The sequence below is a fragment of the Rhinatrema bivittatum genome, chromosome 19, assembly GCF_901001135.1.
Source record: "Rhinatrema bivittatum chromosome 19, aRhiBiv1.1, whole genome shotgun sequence".
Lineage (NCBI taxonomy): Eukaryota > Metazoa > Chordata > Amphibia > Gymnophiona > Rhinatrematidae > Rhinatrema > Rhinatrema bivittatum.
The window spans coordinates 23,606,205-23,631,265 of NC_042633.1; the positions used below are offsets into that span (position 1 = coordinate 23,606,205).

At 45.7% G+C, this 25,061-nt stretch overlaps 1 protein-coding gene across 1 annotated transcript in view; it reads left to right on the forward strand.

The window, feature by feature from the left end:
- LOC115080300 overlaps window positions 1-25,061 on the forward strand; it is a 226,983-nt gene that overhangs the window by 21,335 nt on the left and 180,587 nt on the right. The window contains exons 3-24 of the mRNA XM_029584450.1: window positions 2,061-2,127; window positions 2,818-2,867; window positions 4,164-4,283; window positions 7,867-8,062; window positions 9,878-9,927; window positions 11,154-11,289; window positions 11,468-11,598; window positions 11,760-11,937; window positions 12,354-12,460; window positions 12,644-12,868; window positions 13,426-13,600; window positions 18,297-18,374; window positions 18,806-18,858; window positions 19,069-19,213; window positions 20,788-20,898; window positions 21,505-21,646; window positions 22,013-22,156; window positions 22,296-22,436; window positions 22,945-23,063; window positions 23,514-23,574; window positions 24,472-24,628; window positions 24,904-24,930. Coding sequence (XP_029440310.1) covers window positions 2,061-2,127; window positions 2,818-2,867; window positions 4,164-4,283; window positions 7,867-8,062; window positions 9,878-9,927; window positions 11,154-11,289; window positions 11,468-11,598; window positions 11,760-11,937; window positions 12,354-12,460; window positions 12,644-12,868; window positions 13,426-13,600; window positions 18,297-18,374; window positions 18,806-18,858; window positions 19,069-19,213; window positions 20,788-20,898; window positions 21,505-21,646; window positions 22,013-22,156; window positions 22,296-22,436; window positions 22,945-23,063; window positions 23,514-23,574; window positions 24,472-24,628; window positions 24,904-24,930 — 2,613 coding nt within the window. The remainder of the gene's footprint in view (window positions 1-2,060; window positions 2,128-2,817; window positions 2,868-4,163; window positions 4,284-7,866; window positions 8,063-9,877; window positions 9,928-11,153; window positions 11,290-11,467; window positions 11,599-11,759; window positions 11,938-12,353; window positions 12,461-12,643; window positions 12,869-13,425; window positions 13,601-18,296; window positions 18,375-18,805; window positions 18,859-19,068; window positions 19,214-20,787; window positions 20,899-21,504; window positions 21,647-22,012; window positions 22,157-22,295; window positions 22,437-22,944; window positions 23,064-23,513; window positions 23,575-24,471; window positions 24,629-24,903; window positions 24,931-25,061) is intronic.

The following is a 25,061-nucleotide window of genomic DNA, read 5'->3' on the forward strand; positions in this document are numbered from 1 at the left end:
GACTATTCTAGGAAGGAGAACATAGACATATAAGGGGGGTCATCGAATTACACTGTTCAAAGATGTCAGTTGCCCCTGCAGGGATCTACCTGGTGATTTTTTTTATACCTGGGGGGGGGGGGGGGTATCCTTTGAGCCGAAAGGCGATATACATCAGCACCCTCAGAGGAAGGGGCTCCTCACTCAAAGAGTGAAGAGAAATGTCTTTATAAACCACTTAATCTACATTCTTGGCGGCTTACAGATTTCACATCCATATTAACAATTCAAACAATGAAACATCAGTGCTAAAAATGCTAATAATACAACGAACCATCACATCCATAAAACATAATAAAGTAGCTGGAAACACATTACATTAAAAAAAATTACGAAATACAGGCAGCCATGGATGGAACACAAATGAACCTGCAAGGTGATGTGGGGATGTGAACTTGGTGGGTCTGAGGGATGGAGTCAGACTGTTAGCCTGTAGGGATGAGCGCTATGGAGCGGAGAAGGGGGTCTGGAGACATCCGATGCGGTCCTGAAGGAAACTTTGGAAGTTTGGCATTTTGTTCTGCTACCAGAGGGCCCCATTTTTAAATTGAATTTGTATCAATATTTCCTGCTCCAGACCAGGGGTCCCCAAACGTTTTAAGTGAGGGGCTGCATGAGACATTTCAAATCACCAAGAGGGCCAGGGTGGGAGGGAAGTTCCCCTGAGGAGTTGGAGGGGGGAGGGTGGTTCTCCCTTGGAGTTTGTCCATTTCAGCGATTTGAAATGCTGCGGAAAGGGGGAGGCAGAGTTCCCACAGTTAAGGGCTCTGTACAAATATTTCTAGGAAGCTCACAACTCTGCCACATGTTTGGGGACTCCCCCACGTCCTGCTTCCCCCTTCTTCAGGATCTGCTTCTAGCAGCCTCCTTTCCCTCTCACACCAACTCACCGCTCCCCCTCCACTCCTTATTCATATTGCCTTTGTCTCCTTACTCAAATCCATTCCACTCACCTCTTCTCTCTTCCTTCCCTTTCACCCCTCGCTTCCTTTCCCTTTTCTCACCTCCTCTGAGTCACCATTTTCATTTATCCCCGCCCTCCCGCTCACATTTTGCTGGCGGGGCCTGGCCTCCCCATCAGCAGCTCACATCTTTTGGGTGGGTTTGGTAGGGTCTGGAAAACCCTACCAGCTTTTCTGCCTCTATTGGCCTAAAAAAAAAAAAAAAATTACTCCAGTGGGCCAGATTTGGCCCCTCAAAGAACAAGTTTGGGGGGGGGGGGGGGGGGGGGGAAACAAGCTTGGCAGGCCAGATTTGGCCTGCGGGCCAAAGTTTGGGGACCCCTGTCCTAGATCATTGGGATGAGGGGATACAAGCCTGAATCTCTGACCAAAAAAACCCCCAAATTGATCTTTAGGAATAGATGCATGCTAAAGACCACCTGTAGCCACATTTAAGGATGTGATGCCGTGGCTGGAGGGGTCACCAGATGGCTTCTGTTGCAATTTAGGACTTTCAGTTCTGCATTTCTTAGGGAAAGTGGACCTACTACAAATCCCAGAATGCACTGTAAGAGGAGCCTGGCACATCTGGTCCCTGACCTTAATTCATGGGGCCCTATGCTGATCTGGGATGAGCACTCTATCATACAACCCAATCGGCAAGTCACCTCTTCCAGCCAAACTTTATTTTCTATTTATTTTCAAAATTTATAGGCTGCACCAGCCCACGTTTTGGGCGGCTTACAATAATTTACATATTCACAGTATTTAAAAAAAAAAAAAAAAAAAAAAAAAAAAAAAGAATAACAATGAACAAACATTAAAATAAAATCAAACTAAAACCATACAATGTAAAAAAAAGAAATAAAAAGTGAAAAACTAAAAATGTACAATAAAAACAACATGAGCTATTCCTGACTGAAAAGGCTGTCTAGCAAAAGAATAGTACTGTGACCAGCTTGCATTCTGCGGTGCTGGACATAAGAACAATAATGAAATCAGTGTGTTTTTAACTGTTTCTTGAACATAGATCCCAACTTTAGTTTTCTTCTGTGGTGACACTGCTGGTTTCCTCCACAGGGAGCTGTAATTACAAGGGGAAGGTCTACCAGGACGGAGAAAAATATAATGCCAACTGCTTGATATGGTACGTATATGTCTGGCCTACAATCGTACTTAAGAGCCTAAATGACAGGAGTTGAGTGGCACCTTTTAGACTAACCGATTTATTAAAGCATGAGCTTTCGGAGACAGATTCCACTTTGTCTCATGCATCTGACTCGACTCCTGTCATTTTTGCTACACCAAACTGACACGCCTATCCCTCTGAAAATTTTATTTAAGAGCCTGTATCCCATCCTAGTCAACTAAAATTATTTTAAGATTCACATTTCTGACAAATGTAGGGTGTAGAGAAAGGTAAAAGCCTGCAAGTGACACAATGCATCTTTCCCCCAAGGATTTAATTTCCGGCAGCTTCTGGAAGGGACAAAGAAATCCCACAGGAAAATCCAATCAGCAGAAAATTTGTATCTAGTTCTTTAACTGTGGCCTGGCCTTTATGACAAAAGTCCTACATTTCAGTTTTTTTTACAATTTTATTCTTGTGCAAATGTTTTTTTTTTGTCCCATACGAAGGAGGGGAATAAGACCTATTACAGGTAGAACTTCCTTGTAACAAAGTCACCAATGACCCTCACCAATGGTGGGCGGGTTTCTCTCCCACCCACCTGTGAGAGCTGAGAGAGCAGGACATTAGGTAGTGCTCTTGTTTAGGCTAGCTTAGTGCTTGGATTTTCCACATACATTGTAACCCTGCTCTTTCTCTCCCATACAGCTTTTGTGAGAAAGGATTCATGGACTGCAACCAGGAGGTCAACTGCACGGGTAAGAAATGACCTGGATAGAGACCTGGGCTGGAAATCTCAGCATCCAGTCACTGGAGCTGTGGAGGCTCCATGCGTTAGAAGGTTGCAGTACACCTACCAGATACTTCCAGGTCATCAGGGACTGGGTTTGTTCCCTGTCAGGTATGAATTTGTAGTTCTTGCTTTCTATAGAGAACTACAAATCCTTACATGTAACGGGACAAAACAAGGACCTGCTTTGCCTCTACCTTGGGAGTTGGAGCCATCCAGAAACCCATGGGTGAGGAGCACCCTTTGCTTTGGTGTGCATGAACTGGGCAAGCTCCATGTATTCAACATATTCCATAGGCTGTATTGAGACTTTGCATCAGGTCATGTGATTCAAGTGATGTGGCTGGTGTCATGTGAGGGAAGACCCTGTGCATCAGGTCACATGGCCTGTGTAAACTCCATTCCACAGCTATGAATGATCGATGGAGCCCTGTACATCGGATCATGTGATGTGTTGAAGCTCCATGACTTTAGCTGTTCATATGCATCAAATTTCTAGATTTGTGGAGACCTCAGGGCTCACTTGGGTATCTAACACTAGTCATTGAGGCTGAGGGCTGCAAACTTGTCTAGTTTTCAGGATCCCCTTAATGAATTTGCGTAAGATATTAGATGGTTGCCCAATTGGTTATCAGAATAAAAGTTTCATTCTAATATCTTAACTACTCTACTTCTCTAACTATTGCCTCTCTCTATCCATTCTAAAATACCTACTTATGTATCTGTATGACTGATCTCCCATACAAGAAACGTTATTAATACTTGCAAACGTTTCAGACATTTTTCAGCTTAAAGGATATAAGACTTTGACCTTGGGGAGGGCAATTACACACAGAAATGGGGGGGGGTCTTTTAACATGACCCGCCCTCCCTGCATGTAACTGTATGTACAGATAGGAAAGGTGTTCCAGGGGTGGGGGTGGGGGCTGGGAAGGAGTTAGCACTTACACATAAAGGTTTGAAGTTTTCCCTTTGAAAACTGGCTTAAAAAGTACCCTCAGGCCTTACAATTCTGCACACAGGTTCAAAGTTTCCCCCCTTACCATGTCAATGGCACCAACATTCACAAATTGCTCCACTGGAGAGGAAGGGTCCATTATTAACTGAATTGGGGAGGGAGACCTTGACTCTCCTTGAAGGAAATAACAGTCAATGCCCCCCCCCCCCCCTTTCCAAGCTCTTTCCTACACAGAAGGCTCTCTAAAAAGCAAACTTGACAAGAGTTGAGTTGTTTCTCTCTCTGCTTTTCTTTTGTAACTCCTAGGCCCAAAACCCACAGTCGTCAGCAGCAATTTCCTAGAGGTTAAGAATGAGGAAGCGCAGTTGGTGTTTGACAGCAGCACTGAACACAAGCTCAGGAAGCGCTCCAGCGGCATGAACAAAGGTAAGGGCAAAGAAGCATCAGAACTGGAGGCAAAGCAGTCTACTGGCAGGACAAAAAACTAGTTTCCCTCTGGCGGCTTCTGGCAGTCCAAGCTGTGTTCCTGGGAAGAAGAGGGTGAGGAGAGGTTCACGGTATCATCAACCCCCCCCCCCCCCATAGCCTGTTGCGGGTGTGGTCCCTTAGGCCAAGGGGGAGTTGGCGCAACCTGCAGGGCTCGGTCCCCACCGTTGGCAGGCGGAGCTGGCTGAAGCAGAGGCCCAACTGGAGCTTCACCAATACCAGCCCTCGAACCCCTTAGGTTGAGCCCTCGGGTGCTGTGGACAGCTGGACTTAGGCATGGGCCTCTGTGGAGGTGAAGATCCGTTGTGTAGAAAATGTTGTGGGCCAGCACACTAGGAGAGAGTGGAGTCAGGTCAAGCAGTGGTCAGGGCAGGCGGAGGACGATCAGAAGGTTCAGACTGTGGTCAGAGGTGGGCAGAGCTCTCTGAGTCGTGGTTCAGGCAATGGTTAGGGCAGGCAGAGTTCAGTCAATAATGGTACACAGGCAGAGGTTAGTGGCAGGCAGAGGTCAAGCAGCATCAAGGTCCAATTTGAGGTAAAGCCAGAAGTCTCAACCAAGGTAAAACCAGAAGTCAGATCTGGGGTCAAAGCCAGAAATCCAATCCAAGAAGACAAGGGACGAAGAGGAGGACAGAGGACCACAGGAGTAGGAGGGGATGCTGAGGAAAGACTGACCATGAAGACCAGAACTCAAGACAAACCAAACTGCCAACAGAACCAGGAACAGGACATGAGAACTCAGAAACACACAGCAGGATCCAGGAACCAGGAAACAGCAAACAGGAACGCAGAGGCAAAGCACTTCTCAAAGAGATGACCTATTGCTGAGGCCTGAGTTGGATGGAGAAAGGCCCTTTTAAGCTCCAGGGGTCAAGGCGTCATCAGGGGGCATCATGGGGTATTTCCCAGCACAGGCTCTTTAAATTTGGGAAGGTTGGGAGCATGCGCACACCTAAGGCTGCAGTGGAGAGTTGGCGGTGCCTGCCACGTGACGGAACGCTGAGCATGGCGGCCTGCCTTGCTGCGGTACGCGGCATCCAGGGCAATGTCCGACGGCATGAAAACCGGCTTGGGGCTGGAGGTAAGAGTGGCAGTCCGAGGGATGGGCCTGCTGACCGCTGAGCGCAAATTGGCCTAGGTGGGTATGCAGATGATAGCAGATAATGACCAAAACGGCCCATCCAGCTTACCCAGCAAGGTGTTTAGGAGTGTAACTGCTACTCCTTGCAGTTTACCTCCTCGCCTTCTGTTTAGGGTTATAACTGCCGCACCATGCAATTTACCCCCTTGCAGAAAAGTTACACTGGTTATCCCAGTACTTCATTTCTCTTTCTTGCTGCTAGGGATGCTCTGTGTTTATCCCATGCCCTTTTGAATTCTGTTATGATTTTTGTCTCTACCACCTCTTCTGGGAAGGCATTTCCAGTACTCACTACCCTTTCCATGAAAATATATTTCCTGATGTTGTTCCGCTGAAGGACCTGTTCATTAATTCCTTGTAGATGGGAGCGGTGCCACAAGGTTGGAGAAGGGCGGTTGTGGTCCTGCATCACAAAAGTGGTAGCATAGGGGAGGCTAGAAACTATAAGCTGGTTAGCCTTACCTCAGTGGTGGAGACTCTGCTGATTTACATTTTATTTACATTTATTAAAATTTCTGAATCGTCCAACAAAATAAAGGCCTGGGCGATAAACAAAATGATACATACATAATCATGTAAACATAAAACCAATGTAAGGACAATCACATAAAAAAAAATTATAATAACTAAAAAAAATTCATTCTAAAAAAAATAAATATTGCACTAAAATTAAACAATGGCCTGATAATGTAAAACAATATCAGATATTGTAAAACATAATGTAAAATACTAAAAAAGGGAAGCATTAGACTAAAATAAGCTGATTTAAATAAAAAAGTTTTCACTTGCTTCCTAAAATCCTTAAGTGAATCAGATTGTCTTAAGTCAATTGGGAGAGAATTCCAAAAAGTTGGCCCGGCGACAGAAAAGGTACATTCTCGAGTAATGTGCAGACGCGCCACTTTAGGAGATGGGATCTCGAGGAGGTCACATTGTGATGATCGTAAAGCTCTCGAAGGTTGGTAGAATTTAAGCATTGAGTTGGCCCAATGACAAGTATTATCATTTAACAGTTTGAAAATCAACATAGCAGTCTTGTATTTAATTCTTTCTTGTATTGATAGCCAATGCAGTTCAATCAGGGCAGGTGTAATATGCCCAGAAAGCAAGCAAGCAGTGGAGTTAAGTAGCAACTGTAAGGGATGTAAAGAGGAATAGGGTAAACCCAGATATAAATTGGGAAGACAGAGGCCTGAAGGACTGTACGAAATTCGGCTTCATGGAGCAGCTTTTTAAGGCCAGCAAGTACATGAAGCCTATAAAAACCGTGTGAAATAACTTGTTTTATCTGAGGGCGACAAGACAGATTGTCATCTATTATTATTTCAAGACTTTTAATGTGATTTTTAATAGTAACAGAAAGGTTATTGCTAGAAATGGTATTTTCATTGATGGCGCTATACGGGCTGTGAATTGCCAGAAACTCTGTCTTGGCCATGTTTAGAGATAGTTGATTATGTGGGAGCCATTTTTGAATTGTTGAAAAGCAGATATTAAGAAGATCCATGGTCTCATCCCAAGATTGGCGAATGCAGATTACAAACTGGATGTCATCTGCATATATTTTGTAACAATCAGTTAAGGTGGAAAGAACTGGAGCGAGACAGATATTGAAAAGGGAAGCAGATAATGATGATCCTTGAGGGACACCGGTTTTGATATCAGAAAAGGAAGGATTCACAATCCAGTCGATTGCAGGATCCGAGACAGCATGGTTTTACCACAGAAAGATTATGTCAAATGAATGGGACAGATGTTTTTTTTGATTGGATGACCAAAGAATTAGATCAAGGGCAGACAGTGGGCGTGGTTTACTTGGATTTCAGCAAAACTTTTCATACTCCTGTATAGGAGGTTCGCTGCAGCTTATCTGTAATTCTGAACATTGGATTCAAGATGATGCATCATAACAGGGGTGACAAGGAAGCAGAATTTCACTCTCTTTATTATCATCAACCTTATTTAGGAAGTTTTTATTCTTAGCACTTTTAGCCAACATAAAGGAGGCAGTATGCAGTTTATCCTAAAAACCATGACTGCTGGAAAATGGGAGGGAATGGCACTGTGAAGCAACCCTCTAGAGGCTATTGTTGGAAATGGGAAGCTGGGCCAGATGGACCTTTAGATTGACCCAGTTTGCCAGTTCTTATCTTTTAATGGATAAAAGGAGAAGAGGAAGAGATTTTATTCTGCCCTATTTAAGTATTTCTCAAAGTGATTTTTGTGGTAAGCACTGGATTGGGCTTTCTGTCACTGGAATTCACTCAGGACAGGAGGATCAATGGTCCAACAGTGGACAACAGTACATTTGGATTGGGTGGGGGTGGGTCTTGGAGTCCACAGAGTGTGCACCAGATCTAGTTTTGTCTCTTTTTCTGATAGGGCAAGGCTCAGAAGAAAGAAAAGGAAAATCAAGTGAAACAAATAAATCAAACACCAAACAAAATTACTCAAAAGAGCCCATTGTTCCTGCAACTGCACCACCAGATCTGAACAACCAGGATGGTGAAGGAGAATGTGTGTTTAACAAGGATCTCCTTGCTAATGGAGACTCGGTTAACCTTCCCTGCTCAACATGGTAAGTGGCTGTCACTATTCTACCTTGACCAGTCACTTCCCAGGCTTTGTCCTACCAGAAGATTTCTCCTTCTCCTCCAGACTGTGTCCTCCCTGAAAGATCATGCCTTCCTCTCCTTTCTTTTCTCCACTAGACTGCATCCTCCATGAAGTATCTTTGTGTCCTAGGGGGCATTCCATGAAGTTAGCAAGTAGCACATTTAAGACTAATCAGAGAAAATTATTTTTCAGTCAATGCACAATAAAGCTTTGGAATTTGTTGCCAGAGGATGTGGTTAGTGCAGTTAGTGTAGCTGGGTTCAAAAAAGGTTTGGATAAGTTCTTGGAGGAGAAGTCCATTAACGGCTATTAATCAATTATACTTAGGGAATAGCCACTGCTATTAATTGCATCAGTAGCATGGGATCTTCTTGGTGTTTGGGTAATTGCCAGGTTCTTGTGGCCTGGTTTGGCCTCTGTTGGAAACAGGATGCTGGGCTTGATGCACCCTTGGTCTGACCCAGCAAGGCAATTTCTTATGTTCTTATGTTCTTTCCTATCTTATTTCTTGCTTCTCTGGGCTGTGTTCACCAGGAAAGATCTTTTCCTTTTCTTCTTCTCAGATTGGGTCCTCGGTGAAACATGTTATCTAAAGACCCTCCCACATTTTAGTAATACCAATGGAAACATCCTAAAAACCTTGGTTTCTTATTTTTAAACTTTGCCTTTGTGCCCCTGGGAACTATCAAGGTTGGAAGGCACTTTTCCGAACGACATCACAAAAGCTGGCATCTGACTGGTTCTTGCATCATGTGACATCACCGGCAGCTCTCTTCCTACGATGGCTGCAGGGATGGTTGCTCGGAGAACTTGCAGAAATGAGTCAGCGATTAAATGTTATGATGGCTAGAGGGCGGCCCTTATCCCTTGCCCTATGAGTAGAAAAAAATAGAACCCACCACAGGTGAGGTGAAAAAAAAGGGGCAAGAGATAAAACAAGAGATCAACAGAGAGACTCTGTTGCACTTAACTTTTCCAGGTACATGCACAAAAAGACTTGGCTTTTCACCCAAGCTTTCCTGGAGAACTAAAACCCAAGGATTTCGAGGACATTATAGACCCCGATCCCTTTCACCTAAATCCCTGCCATATATCTCTCAAAAAGTAACAATAGTCTTAGCTTTTCACCCAAACTTTCCCAGAATCCTAGACCCGAGGAATACGAATACATTATAGACCCCGATCCCTTCTCCTGCTGTACATATGTTTCTTAATAGTTCTACTTTGCAGTTTAATCAGGCCTTTGTTTGTTTTCTGTAAATTCTTTAAATTCTTTAAATTCTTTATTGTTATGTGTTTCAATGTAAGCTGCCCCCGAGGCAACAGTTATATTTCCTTGTAAACCAGTGTGCTATGTGTATTATACAGGAACCTCGGTATATAAAAATAAATAAATAAATAAATAAATAAAAGCTAAACCTTCAAAACTCCCCCACGCCCCACCCCTGGTACAAATTTTCTGCACACAGAATTTACCTGCCCAAACAGGGCATTCACAGAGACATTCCAGGGGTGGGAATGTATCCAAGTATATTCAGCAGGAGGCACGTAACTTTCTCCAGATAAATTTGCCATTTGCCACGTCACTGAACAGTGACTGCCAGGTGTTCACATCAAACATAACAGTACAGTTAAATCACATTGCAATAAGCTTGTTTTATTTACCATACAAACATAAATAGAATAGTAAATACAAGGTACCTACCACATACCATAAATGAGCAATAAAAGATAGCATATACTAATACAAAAAATGTCTGCCCTTTCTCCCTCACAGCACCTGTATGTCTGGAGCGGTATCTTGCATTACAGGCAGCAACTGCCAAGGTAAAGGGTTTCAATACAGTTCAAGAGGGCAGACAGAACTTGCCAGGGAATGGGAGCTGGGGAGGCCGTAAGGGGGTCAAGCGAACAGTCGCAAACTTGCCAGGAGCAGCACCAGATCAAGGCAAAAGAGCCAGAAGCACCAGTGACTGGGAGCTGGCTCTGCAGGTCCCCATGGACGTGATGACAGGAGATCCTATTACCTCCGAAAACCCTACAGGCCCTTTTCCACTAGGCTGCTCCACAAGCATCTGGTGGGGAGTTCCCTTACCGCCAGTCTTCCAGCTCCTGGAGGGAGACATCCCTTATCAGACCAGCAAGGAGTCTTGGAAAGGTTATGCAGTAGGAGGTCCATATTCAACGCAGTTTGTCTGGCTTAGCTGGAGAAACCACGGGATCTGAATTTCCTGCTGTGTTGACTGCCACTGATTTATCTGGGTAAATTGGAGGGAATTCCAGGGCAGGGCTTAACTTACCTGGACATTGCCGCCATCTTGCTAAATTCTCTGGCTAAGTCTGGTCGTGCCAGAGAGCAGTCCTAAGGTTAGCTGAATAACTTTATCCAACTATGTTCAGCTGCACGCTGAATATATGAGTAAAGTCGTCAAGGCCAACTTTACCCAAATAACTTATCCACTCTTTGTACCGATGGATCTCTAAGATGTTCAAAGGATTTGTCCTTCTAACTTTGGAATTCCATTTGAAATTTTCTCCCCACTTGCTGGCTATATTTTCTCCAGGCAAATTGTTGTCTGGACATAATTTACTTAGATAAATTAGGATTTGTTTCTTTGTTTTATAGAATATTATTATTATATTTTAATTGGAATCATGTATTTATGAATAATTTATTTTATGGTTTTTTTGTGTTTTTTTTTTTTTTTTTTTTGCAAACTGCTTTGATTTTTGCTTGAAAGGCAGCCTAACAAGTACATAAAATAATGTATCAAGACGTGGGGCTGAGTGTGTTCCTGGGCATGGCTTCACTTTGTCTGGAGAACTCTGGTCAGTCAAATAGCAGGCTTAAAGCAACCTGGACAAAGGCTAGACTGGATATCAGCTTGGCCATAGTCAGGCTGAATATCTGGATAAAGTCAACCAGACAAAGTTGACCGAGTAACTGTGTCTGGTCATGGTTGGCTGAATATGGGCCTCTAACTAGTTGCTTAGATTTGCTGGTTATTAACTGGGGCCATGCCTTGCCTGACTTTGCTCTTCCCCACCTCTAGGGATCTGTTCCGTCACAGGGTCCCAGATCATCCGGACTTTTGACGGGACAGTATATGAGAGCCCCGGAGGCTGCAGCTATGTCCTGGTGAAGACGGAGAGCTTCTCTGTGTATCTGAACAATAGGCAGTGCCCAGAGGTGAGAGACGAGGACAGACCCGCAACGAATGAGAGAGGAGAGAGAGTGAGATGGAAAAGGAAGGAAGAGAGAGAGAGCACGGGGGGGAAAGGAGGAAAGAGATGATGAGAAGAGAGTGAGCAGGAATTAGGGAGGAATCTTCCCATCTGCTGTTCTCACCCAAGTCCCCACTTCATTTCAGAACCCAGATGCCACCTGCATTGATTCAGTAGAGATATACATACCCTCCGTGACCAATGTGAAGATCCTATCCAATGGCAAAGTGATGTCCTCCGACGAGGAGACCATCCTCCCATTCCACATCAATGGTAAACCAGGGTTTTCTGTACTGCAAAGGACTGTAAGGAGGGTTGGTTTGGGAGGTGCATTCTCTGGTACCCCAGCCCCCCTTTCTTTTCATCCCAGGCTTGCAGCGGCCAATCTTGTATCCCTCTGTCTGCAACCTCTGTCCTTTCCACCCTACACACAGGTCACATTACTGTCCTGAGGAGCTCGTCGGTGTTCCTGGACGTTGCTACTAAGCTGGGTTTCTACATGCAGTATGACTTCCTGGGCAGCCGGATCTACATTATTCTGGATCACCAATACCAAGACCATACTAGGGGGCTCTGTGGGACCTTCAACAACAACCGCAATGACGACTTCCTGTGAGTGTGTACCACTGCAAGGCTCCAATGCTGCAGAGTGGGGGTTGCAAGTTCTGGTACTGAAATACTGTGTGCTGAACCTGGGAATGTGGGTATACTGCATAGAGACCCGGGGTGTGTATGTGGATCCTAGCACTAGGGAGGTGTAGACCCCCAGCCTACTACATAACTTGGGAGGGGTGCAAAGCTCAGCTCTCTTGCATAGATCCCATTTTGCATAGTGCCTGGGGGTGGGGAGGTACCAGTGTTCAGACCCCAGCAGTTAGTTGTAGCTATTTATAAGCTGGCTACTAAATTTCTTACGTGCTGGTGGCGAGTAGAGCAGGTGAGAACATTTCTTCAAGAATGGAGCCCAGCTCGTGCTGTTGATTCTGCCAGTGGCTCCCCACCAATCTTTCTCCATCTGTGTCTTTCAGGAGCTCTAGTGATATGACCGAGACTGTGGCAAGCTTCTTCTCCAAGTCCTGGAAGATGAACCAGTATTGCACGGAGAGACCAAGCAGAAACAGTGACCTAGATCTGGGTAACTAAGGACTCCATATCTTTGCACAAGGAGAGCAGCAGGGTGCTACTGCCCCTTTAACAACTGCTTGGCATATTTCATGCACTCAGAATCACAGGAACTCTGGGGTGTGAGGTCTAGGAATGGAAATGGATAGACAAGATGCCTACCTACTTGCCACCCTGCTGATTTGTTTTTTTGCAGACAAGCAGTTTGAAGCAGAAGACACCTGTGATGAGGCTCTAGGGAACTCCATATTTGCTGACTGCCAGGCTGTGTTGGACATCCAGAGCTACAGGGAAAACTGCGTCCAAAGCATTTACCGCACAAACTCTGAGGCTGTGCTATGCTCCATCCTGGAGGACTATGCCTACCAATGTGCCCAAGAAGGTCTCAGCGTGTCTTTCCATGCCTCCTTCCCACAGTGTGGTGAGTGTCTCCTCAGGCTGGTCTCAGCATGTCTTTCCATGCCTCCTTCCCACAGTGTGGTGAGTGTCTCCTCAGGCTGGTCTCAGCATGTCTTTCCATGCCTCCTTCCCACAGTGTGGTGAGTGTCTCCTCAGGCTAGTCTCAGCATGTCTTTCCATGCCTCCTTCCCACAGTGTGGTGAGTGTCTCTTCATGTTGGTCTGAGTGTGTCTTTCCATGCCTCCTTCCCGAAGTGTGGTGAGTGTCTCCTCAGGCTGGTCTCAATGTTCTTTCCCATGCCTCCTTCTCAGAGTGCGGTGGCTGTATTTTCAGGCTCGTAACATCTCCTCAGACTGAGAATGATAAACTAAAAATAACAGAGATGGGGGAGAGGCAGAGAGCGGATGAATGTTTTGTGAGACAGTGAACATGAGCGGAAGGGAGAGACAGATGGTTAGGTGTTGATGTAGTAGCTCATGCTCCCTTTGGAGACAAAGGAGCCTTTGAAACGCACTGTTTGCACTCTGCAGACCTGCCTTATCACTTCTGCTGATGTCCTCTCCCTTCCCTGTATTTTAGATTTTGGCTGCGTGGGGCACCAGGTGCTGGCCACAGAGAGCGGATTCACTCAGGCAGACTGCCGAGAATACTCTGATGACCTCTTGAAGATCCCGACCTCAGTCATGCTGGTGGAGGCATGCATCTGTCCATCGAGCATGTATTATGATGCCACTCAAGATATCTGTGTGGATGGGTAGGTGGAACCACTTTATGAAGTCTATACTCACAAACCCGTTGATTAAGATGATAGAATAACTTACCCTGGCTACAACACAGGTAATTCAGCCTGCCATTTGTGATGATCTAAGGCAGGGTTCATACAGCCTCGGTTTGCTGACGGCATTTTGAAATGTAGCACTGGTGAGGCAGGAGCAGCCGTGAATCACTCCTACCCCATTTGGAGCTGATGGATGGGGTAAGATATTGGGGAGAGGAGCTGAAGAGGGTAGGAGGGGTGGCTGAGCGGCAAATAGGAGGCCATGATTTTTTTTAAATATTTTTCTTGGTGGCAGAAAGGGGCCATAATTCCAGACCCATTATTTTTTATTGCATTTTGTTTTTCTGTTCTTTTTTTTCTATTCTGTTTTTTTTTCTTTTGTTATAAATGAGCAAAATGAAATAAAATAAAAATATAAAATAAAGTACAGCGCACACAGCTAGCACTAACTAAAACTCTGTCCCCCTCCTCCATCCTGAGGATCCTCTGTGCCCATTCCAGGCATTACCCCTCACTTACCCGCCGGGGCAATAAAATCCCAGACCTGCAGGCTCTAATGGTGGAAGCAGATTTGGACATCGTTACTATTACAGAAACCTAGTTCACTGAGTCTCATGATTGGGATATGGTCATCCCTGCTATAACTTATTTAGGAAGGACAGAGAGTATAGAAAAGGTGGAGGAGTGGCTCTTTATGTCAGAAACAATATTCAAGCAACTGAAATGCAAAGGACGTGGGGTAGGGAAGAAGCATTATGGGCAGTCCTAAAAAAAAGAAGATGGTGCTTCCATTTACATGGTATGGTCTACGGGCTTCCAACTGAAACAGAAGAAATGGACAGAGATCTGGTTAAAGACATCCAAAAGGTGGGAAAGAAGGGAGAAGTGTTGCTAGTTGGAGATTGTAATCTACCAGATGTGGATTGGAGAATCCCTTCTGCGGAAACTACAAGAGGTAGAGAGATAGTAGATGCTTTTCAAGGGGCTCTGCTCAAACAAATGGTAATAGAATCTGTGAGGGAGGATGTGATACTTGACCTGGTGTTCACAAATGGGGATAATGTCTCATATGTCCGAGTCGGTGCCCACCTGAGTACCAGTGATCATCGGACGGTATGGTTTGATATTGCAAACTAGTTACAGAGAAAATACACCAGAACACGAGTTTTGAATTTCACAAATACAGACTTTATCAAAATGGGAATGTTCCTAGAGAAATAACTGGAAGAATGGGAGAAAATGGGTGAGGTGGGACAAGAGTGGGCCAAATTGAAAGGAGCTATTACAAAGGCAACAAATCTATATGTTAGGAAAGTAAATAAAAGTTAGAAGAAAAAGAAACTGATCTGGTTCTCTAAGGAAGTGGCTGAAAAAATAAAGGCAAAAAGAAAAGCGTTCAATAATAAGTATAAAGGATCCCAAAAAGAGGAAGACAGGGAAGAATATCTTGTGAAACTGAGGGAGACAAAGAAAGAAATCAGGAAAGCAAAAGGTCAAGCGGAAGAAAGGATTGCCAAAGAGGTAAAGCAAAGTGATAAAACCTTTTTCAGATATATCAGAGAAAGGAGAAAGCTCCGAAGTGGTTTAGTGAAATTGAAAAGTAACAAGGAACAATGTGTGGAGAGAGAGGAAGACATGGCAGAAATATTAAACAAATACTTCAGTTTGGTGTTCACTAAAGAAGATCCTGGAGAAGGACTATTGCTGGTAGACGAGACTCTGTTTATGGAACAGAATGTATGGGAAGAACTAGGCAAACTGAAAGTGACCAAGGCCATGGGGCCTGATGAGGTTCATCCCAGGATACTGAGGGAGCGCAGAGATGTGCTGGTGGGTCCGCTGCACGACCTGTTCAATAAATCCCTGGAAATGGGTGCTGGGGGATTGGTGGTGGTCCCGCTTCACAAGAGTGGTAGCAGAGAGGAGGATGGAAACTACAGGCTGGTTAGCCTCATATCGGTGGTGGGAAAATTAATGGAGAAGGGGCTGAAGGAAAGGATAATGAACTATCTACAATCAGGAGGGTTGCTGGATCTGAGGCAACATGGATTTACCAGGGGCAGGTCCTGTCATACAAATCTGATTTACGAGTATTTTTTTGATTGTGACTAGAGAATTAGGTCGAGGAAGAGTGCTTGATGTGATCTACTTGGATTTCAGCAAAGCTTTTGTTACGGTCCCTTGTAGGAGGCTTGTGAATAAAATGAGAAGCTTGGGAGTGAGCGCCAAGGTAGTGGCGTGGATTACAAATTGGTTGTCGGATAGAAGGCAGCGTGTGATGGTAAATGGAACCTACTCTGAAGAGAGAGCGGTGTTAAGTGGAGTGCCGCAGGGATCGGTGTTGGGACCGGTTGTGTTCGATATCTTTGTGAGTTACATTACGGAAGGGATAGAAGGTAAAGTTTGTCTATTTGTGGATGATACCAAGATCTGCAATAGAGTGGACACACCTGAAGTAGAGAGCATGAAAAGTGATTTAAGAAAGCTTGAAGCGTGGTCGACGATTTGGCAGCTGGGATTCAATGCCAAGAAGTGCAGAGTCATGCATCTGTGATTCAGTAATCCAAAAAAGCTGTATGTAATGGGGGGTGAAAGACTGATGTGCATAGACCAAGAGAGGGATCTTGGGGTGATAGTGTCTGAGGATCTGAAGATGGCGAAGCAATGTGACAAGGCGATAGCTAAAGCCAGAAGAATGCTGGGCTGCATAGAGAGAGGAATAACCAGAAAGAAAAAGGAGGTGATAATCCCCTTGTACAAGTCCTTGGTGAGGCCTCACCCGGAGTATTGTGTTCAGTTCTGGAGCCCGTATCTCAAAAAGGATGGAGGCAGTCCAGAGAAGGGCAATGAAAATGACGTGGGGTCTGTATCGGAAGACCTATGAGGAGAGGCTGAAGGATCTGAATATATATACTCTTGGAAGAGAGGAGGTGCAGGGGCAATATGATACAAACCTTCAGATACCTAAAAGGTTTCAATGATGTATGGACTTCGAACCTTTTCCATTGGAAAGAAAACAATAGAATTAGGGGTCACAAAATGAAACTCCAGGGGAGGGCGACTGAGATCCAACGTCAGGAAATATTTCTTCACAGAGGGTGGTAGAGGCCTGGAATGTCCTTCTGGAGGAAGTGGTGAAGAAGAAAACGGTCAAAGAATTCAAAGGGGCAAAGGATAAACGTGGATCTCTAAAGGCTAGAGGAAGGAAATGAGATAAGTGCGCAGAGGGGTAACTTGCTGGGACAATGGTTACTATCCTTAGCAGAAGGCATGGAGATTGCTACCTTTAACCAATATGCGTTTATGCTTTTAATGCAACTGCAACATTGTTCCCCACTTAGACGGCAGGGGGAAAAGAGGAATTGTATCAGACAACAATTGAGGGCCCCGATTTCCATGGTCTGGAATACTGATACGCAGACATAAGGGAAAAAGCACAGGACTGCTTCTACGGCCAAGTCCTAAAGGAAACGAAGAAAGCGTGCATGGGGGTAACTTGCTGGCTGCTGGTTACTACCCTTAACCAATAAGCCTTGATACTTTTGATGCAACTCCAACATTGCTCTCTGCTTCAATAGCAAGGGAAAAGGGTAATTGGATTCAGACAGCAACCAACGAGGGCCCCTACTTTTACAGTCTGGGGAACTGACAAGCATGGGGGTAACCTGCACAGAGCAGCAGTTACCACCCTTAACAGAAGGCATGGGATCACTACCCTTAACCAATAAGCCTTGATGCTTTTGATACAATTTCAACATCGCTCTCTGCTTTGAAGGAGGGGGGTCAGGGTGGAGGGAAAGAAGAATTTGGATTGAGAGACAACCAACATGAGGCAAGACATTTTTTTTTACAGTCTGGGGTACTGATGCACAGACATTAAGGAAAAAACACAGGACTGCTACTATGGCCAAGTCCATAAGCAAAGCATGTAAAGCAGCACTGACTGGTACATGGTGGTAACCTGCACAGTGTGGCAGATACTACCATGGGAGGCTTGCTGAACAGACTGGATGGATCATTGGTCCTTTTCTGCTGTCATTTTTATGTTTCTCTGTTTCCCCTACCCCTGAGGATCTCTTTGCCCATCCCAGGCTATACCCCTCACTCTCCCCATTGCTAAGGATCCTCTGTGTCCATCCGAGGCTTTACCCCTCTCTACCCCACCGCTGAGGATCCTCTGTGCTCCTCCCAGGCTTTACCCCTCACTCCCCCACCCCTGAGGATCCTCTGTGCCCATCCCAGGCTTTACCCCTCACTCCCCCACAGCTAAGGATCCTCTGTGATTATCCCAGGCTTTATCCTTTAATCTCTTCATCTCCCCACTGTGCTATCCCAGGCTTTACCCCTCACACTCCACCACTGAGGATCCCCTGTGCCCCTCCCAGTCTTTACTGAATTCTGAGACAGGTTGTGCCTTCCTTGTTCCCAGCATCCAGCACTCTTTCGGTAAAGAAATGTTTCCTTATGTTGCTGCTGAGTCTATCCAGTTCCATTCTCTTACTATGACCCTTACTCTAAAGCTTCCTTTCCACTTGAAAATACCTCTGAAAGTATTTGAATACCTCAGCATGTCACACCTCTCCTCTGGCGTAATAGCTGTATAGAAGCACTCAAGCATAATATGAGGATATGAGAGACTGAGTGATGTGACCTGTTTTCTTCTCTCTTGCAGTGACCTGTGTCCCTGCTACAGCCAGAATCAAGCCTATAAGCTAGGACAGAGCATGAAGTTTTCCAATGGCAAAGAATGGTGAGTCAAAAAAAAAAAAGAGGCCAAGGTTAGCCAGTCTGAAGTATCAGTGACTTGGCAGAAGGAGTGAGTGTTCCTGTAGCGCATCTGTCATCAAGCCAGTGGGGATTTTGTAGGAGGGATGAGGATTTCAGGCACATGGTGGCCATGAGGCAGCAAGCAGGGAATTTGTAAAGAGAATGAGCAGCACTGTGATGTATCAGCCATGAAATAGCAGAAGCTTATGTAAGATACCCTTGGCTCCTGCAACACGGTTGTTATGAGATGGCAAGAACTTTGCAGATTAGGGTGCGTCTCTGTAATGCTTCCCAAAAGATAGCAAGGACTTTGAAGACAGGTTGGGTGTTCCTTTAATAACAAGGACTGTGTAGGCAGGTTGAGGGTTTCTATAACATACTGTTTTAATTCATCCTGTGGTTATCTCCCTCCAGTCCCTGCGAGAGAACTATGACATGCAGTGACGAAGCCACACCTGAACCAGAAGGTAAGTTGGGGCAAGTGTGATTCCTTGGATGTGATGGAAAAAGAAGATGGGTGCTGAGATATGCACAAAGGGAAATGGAGATGATGCCCTGGAGGTGATGATTTAACCCCGGCGGCCTCATGCTTATAACCACAGAGCACTGAACTTGGAGAATCAATCATGAACCCCCACCTTTGCTGACTTGCTTTGTCCTGAATTATCTTCTTTCAGTACCTGAGACCTGTGGGCAGGACGAGGAATTCTCCGACTGTCTGAAAGGGAACGGGAAGGCCTGTGAACCCAGCTGCCAAAGCCTATACATGACAGACCAGTTGTGCCCCTTTGAATGCCAATCAGGATGCATCTGCAAATATGGGTAACCCTCAGGCCAGAGACTGGCACCATCTCCTCCATAGGGTCTCGAGATGAGGTCTCCATGATCTCTAGTGGTTGCCCTTCATGTTTAATATTTAAATCTAGAAAGTATACAAAAGGCAGAACTTTGCTGGTTACCTTGATAAGTCAAATAAAGTGCAAAAGTGCAAGAGAGGTCACCTAGAGCCATTTCTGAAGTCATCAGGAGTGAGTTCTCCTGTCCCAATTACTGTTTTAGCTTCAGCTGGAAGGGGAGGACTAAGCATATGGGAAAGTGGTCCAGGGGTGATGTCAGGGCATGGAGAATCCTAGATCTTCAGTTGGGAGGTTGGAAACCCAGGGGAGAGGGGCAGAGAAGTGAAATTGGGGCATGGAGGCCCTTTTATCCTTAGATTTGAGGAAGGGAGACCTCTGGGGGAGGAGGCCCCTTGATCCTTGTGGTGGTGGTGGTGGTGGTGGTGGGGGGGGGGGGGTGTTATGTTGGGGCTGCTGAGCTCTCATCATTGCCCTTATATGGGGATGGGAGTGGTGGAGACTGGGAGTAATGTTGGGACCGCCAGGGACCTTCAAATTGCATTGAGGTGTAATGGGACCATCAGGGGGCCTTCAACTTGTCGAGGGGGGGGGGGGGGGGGGAGATGAGTGTAACCATTAGAGTTCTGGGATCTTCAAGTTGGTTAGGGAGGAGATGAAATCTCCTGTGCTAAATGAGCCAGTTAGTACAGGAGATACTGAGGTGCAATGTTATTGCTAAGAATGTGACTGTATCACCTCTTCTGACGCAGGTATTAAAATTGCAGGCTTTAGCAGCATGCGTGTAATAGCCTGTGGAGAACAGCGTGCAATGCTGTTTCATGTGTGCCCACCAAAACATTACTTGCATGCAGTGTTGCTTAATTATTCATGGATGCACCCAGTCTTTAGCAGGTAGCTGCTAATGTGGCGGGGGACTGGTTTAGTGAGCTCACTATGAGGATAACTTTCAAAGCTGTGCACGCCCATATTCACGTGTACATGGGCGCACACAAAATTACTATAATGTATGATCATTTGCAAGGATACGATATGCGCAGATTATAAAATACGAGCACATATGCACACAGACATGCTCACATATGTAGAAAAAATGCGAGCTGCCCAAGTTTGGACTTATCCAACTAAGTAGTGGCACTTATCCAGTTAAGTCCGAAACATTCTACTTGTCCATTTAAGTAGAGCTTGTTAAACTTTCTGAGCTAAGTAAGTCAGCCGGATAAGTCTGATAAAAACACTATTTAAACAGTTATGTTGAGGTTTTGAAAATATCACACACTCACGTATATGGTATTTTACCTGCATAAGTGCTACTTGTGTGCAGCTTTGGAAAATTCACCTTTAAGCCGGTAGTGCATAGCACGCCAAAACAACCTAAGTTTCCACACTCAGCTGTACCGCACAGGCCCCAGAGAGATGATTCAATACACAAGAGCAAGAGAGGGCAAGGTGCCAGTACGCCCCGACAGTGTCAGGTCTCCTCGTTCAGCAGCACGCATGGGGCAAGACTCACTGATTAACCCCCGGCTCTTTGTGCTGCAGGTATTTCAGAAACATTGATGGCAGCTGTGTATCCATTAACCAATGCCCGTGCTTCCATGGAGACGATGTTTATAGGCCAGGGGACACCATTTCCCAGGACTGCAAAACCTGGTAAGGGGAAACGGGGCTTAGGACAGGAATTCAATGCCTGGGTATTATTTTTTAGAAACTTTTTTTTTTTTGGCCATGGGTATAGCATTGTAAAACATTTTGTGAAGCGAGTCGGCCTGCTGGTATCCCAGCTGTAACAATTCTTTGTTCCAGCTTTATTGCCCCCGAGCTGAACCCTCCCCAGCTTCATGGATCCCACTCTCACTGCTCCTGAACTGAGCTCTTCCCAGCTTCATGGGTCCCACACTCACTGCCCCCGAGCTGAACCCTCCCCAGCCTCATGGATCCCACTCTCACTGCTCCTGAACTGAGCTCTTCCCAGCTTCATGGGTCCCACACTCACTGCCCCCGAGCTGAACCCTCCCCAGCCTCATGGATCCCACACTCACTGCCCCGAGCTGAGCTCTTCCCAGCCTCACAAGTCCCACACTCACTGTCTCCAGACTAAGCCCTTCCCAGGACTACAACCCTCATGGGTCCCACATACACTGCCCTCAAGCTCAGCCTTCCCCAGTACTACAGCCCCATGGGTCCCAAACTCACAGCCTGGTAACCTAAACACTTACTAAGGTTCTTCGTAAAAGTCCCAGGATCCTTGTTTTTCAGCACTTGTACAGAAGGCAAATTTATTTGCACCAAGAAAGCCTGCAGCTTACTGTGCGACGTATATGGCGTATCCCAGTACCTCCTCTTCGACAGTATCTGGAAGACGTTCCCCACGACAGACTGCGAGGTCGTTCTTTCTGAGGTAATCAAGGATAGGGCAACTGTCAGAAGCTGAGAGGGGAAGCTTCCACTTACTGCTGTTCCCAGCCACCCCAGGCAAGACATTCAGAGGAACTGGAACTGTTTAGCCTGTCCCTGATGATTTGGAGGGCTCTGATAATACTAAGATACAGGCTCATCCCATTCTGGTCTCACCCCCACTGCAGGCATAGGCTTGTAGTTCTGGTGTGCCTAGGAATGACAAATCCCAGCCAGATGGTAACCTTAATCTATGGCAGGCTTCATTAGGCCTCATTACAGTCCCCTGTTTTTGTTTGTTTTTTTGTGACTCTTGAGTTCCCATTGTGCTTGTAATTTATTTACCCCTTTGTTATGTATTCCCTTATAGTCCCAGGCTGGCGTCTCTCCTGCTTTTCGGGTTTCCGCTGTAAGCAGGCGCTCTGCAGAAATGGGTGGCGCTCTCACCACAAAGATGGTCACAATCCACTTTGGAGGGACCCACGTGGTGCTGATGGATTCAGACGCGAAAGTGGTATGCGACTATGCACCTTAAAACACAAATAATGGCTTGGGATAGTCAGCCAGTCTGATTGGCTAGCTATGCCCCTTCTCCATCTGTCCCAGCACATATTTCCAGAGCTCCCACTTCTGTGTCTGTCCTTTTATTGCAGACTTACGATGACCCATCCTCTGCCAAAAATGATGTCAGCATCTCCCATAGTGGCTTCTTCACTGTTGTGGAGTTATCTGGGCTTTCAGTGTACTATGACCAGAAGTTGGACATCTTCCTCCAGATCGAGCCGCAGCTTCAGGTACAGGAGTGTGGGATGCATAGGGGCCTCCTTGTTGCACTTCCAATTCCCTTCCATCACTTAATATCTTATATTTGAGCTGTCAGGTTAAGGATGGGGTATGTTAGCAGTAGGTACTGTTCCCTGTCTAAGCTGTGTGCATGTGTGCTTGCGCACACAGCAAAACAAAGTGCATACATGCAATCCCAATATTATGTTTATGTTTATTAGTTCTTGATGGATCGCATCTTATTACATTTGTAAAACAGAGCGCTGTACAATAGTCAAAAATATAGTCAATAGCTAACAGAGCAAAACTAGCTAATATATTTGATTTATACTGGCTTGTAGTGCACAAACTTGAACTTGGCTTATAAAAAGTTGCACACAAAGAAATGTTTGGCACATGCAATCTTTCAACAATTTGAGGGAACATTGGCAAGCTGAGGAGACAGACAGCAGAAGACGTCCTCCGAGGTTACGTTGAAAACTGCTATTGACTGGCGTTTTGCTGTTCTCGGTATCATAGGGGCTGGTGCAAGGCATGTGTGGTGATGCCGATGGAAAAACGAGCTCCGAAGACGCTATGAGCAGCACGATGCAGTATGCCCAGCAGTTTGTCACCGGCGAGGTAAGTGGCCATCTGCTGTGAGGGCAGGGATGCAGGCTGTGGTTGCCATGTAAGACACGTTTGGCTGAGAAGCTTCTTGCTGTCTCAGATGATATTGAGTAGTATAAGTTATGGAGACACTGACTGCCCTGTAACCTGCAGTCTGTTGGCCTGGCTGTCATATCACTATAATCGCATTAAATTTCCTTCATTGCTTCTATTTCTTTTCCTACCAGAGGTTTCCCAAGCATGGCTAGAGAAGGGGCTATAATATTGTTTCTTAACTTTGTAGCATTGTCATACCTTGGTGGTGGACACAGCGCCATGTTTTGCTGCTATTACCATTGCAGTGCTTGCATCCTATCAGCAGTGGCCAACACGCTGTCAGTTCCATATGGCGCCTAGGATGATCGATTTTCACTTCCTGTTTCCTTCCAGTGCTCAGGCCCAGTGCCCACTCTGCCTCCTCTATCTGATGCGAACAAGAGGTACATTGAGGCACGCTGCAGCTTGCTCAAGAGCGAGGTGTTCTTCCCGTGCCACAATCAGGTGAGCCTACTTCTTCTCATTCTCAACGTCTTACATCTGTCACATTATTTTTTTTTCCATCTCCGACAGAATCCTCTCATTAAATCCCATGCCCAATTTAACCCAGCCCTTGCAGCCACGACCCTTGGCCTGAGGTCACAAACTGCAACTCCTTCCTGAATCCACCTAACATGGATCCAGAGTCCAGCTCTAGATGTGGCTGTCAAGCAATGGCTGGGGCTCTCTCACCCGTGGGTGGGGGCTATGAGTGATGCCGAAGCCCAGCTCAGGAATCAAACATGGGTCTCTTGCAAGGAAGTGCGTAGAACCAGTGAGCTGTCCATTATTTCTTAACTTTTGTGACTTAAACTGAATGTCTAAGACACTCTTTCTCCTCCACCTCCACTCCTACTCTCCCATCACACTTCATTTATCCACAGGACAGGTGGCAATACAGGAAATAGCAATGCAAACTTCCCAAAATGCACTGCCCTCTCTGCGCTGTTCCGGCAGAAGCCTAGTCAGGAGGAATGACCACACCATATTTCTGCCTCCGTGCCTGTTCAGTTCTTAGGATTCTCTGCTCTAACTTTTAAAAACATCTTCCCAGCAGGATCAGATTCCATCTGGTGATCCAGAGATAGAAGGCGCTGAATTTATTTATTTGACTTGTATTCTGCTTTTCAGGCACTTCAAAGCAGATTGCATTCAGGTACTGCAGGTATTCCCCTGCCCCCAGAGAGCTACTCACCTAAGGTCACAAAGAGCAGCAATGGGATTTGAAACCTGGCTTCCCTGGTTCACAGCCTCTATTCTGAACTATTGTAAAATCAAAGTCTTTCCATTGGAGATTTTTTTTAATAGCATGATTGGGAACAGGGCAGAATTGGTTAACCATTCTCTGCTGCCCACATCTAGGTGTCTGTGGAGTCCTATTACACTGCCTGTGTGGAGGAGACCAAGGACTGCAGGGAAGGCGACAGCTGCCTCTGCTTCTGCACCTCGGTGGCAGCCTATGCTCGTGCCTGCTGTCGCAAAGGGGTCTCCATCGACTGGAGAAAGCCTGGGGTCTGCTGTGAGTATCCTCATGGCTTGACAAAGTCATATGTGCTCATAACGCGGATCTCTGCATGTCTGCCGATACCTGGAGAGAGCAAACAGTGGAGAACTGTGTTAAAGAGAAAACTATCTTAGAGCCAGGAGATGACCAGCCTCTTTCATTTACTGTTAGGTTATCCAAGGATACCTTCTGCCCCCCAACTTCAACTGTATTCAAATTTGCAAGTAACGCACATGAAACTTGAGAGCAGCACTGTTGTACTGAATTTAACCAAAACTTTTTCTTTACAGCGGCTCCATGTGAATACTACAATCGAGGTGAGTACTACAGAACGTTCACTTTCCTCAACCTAAAGGGCTTGGATACCCCTTATTTCTGTGCACTAGCGTCTGACTGCAGGAAAAATATGTTGCTTAGAGGGACTGAGAAATGGGAAAATGCACCAGAT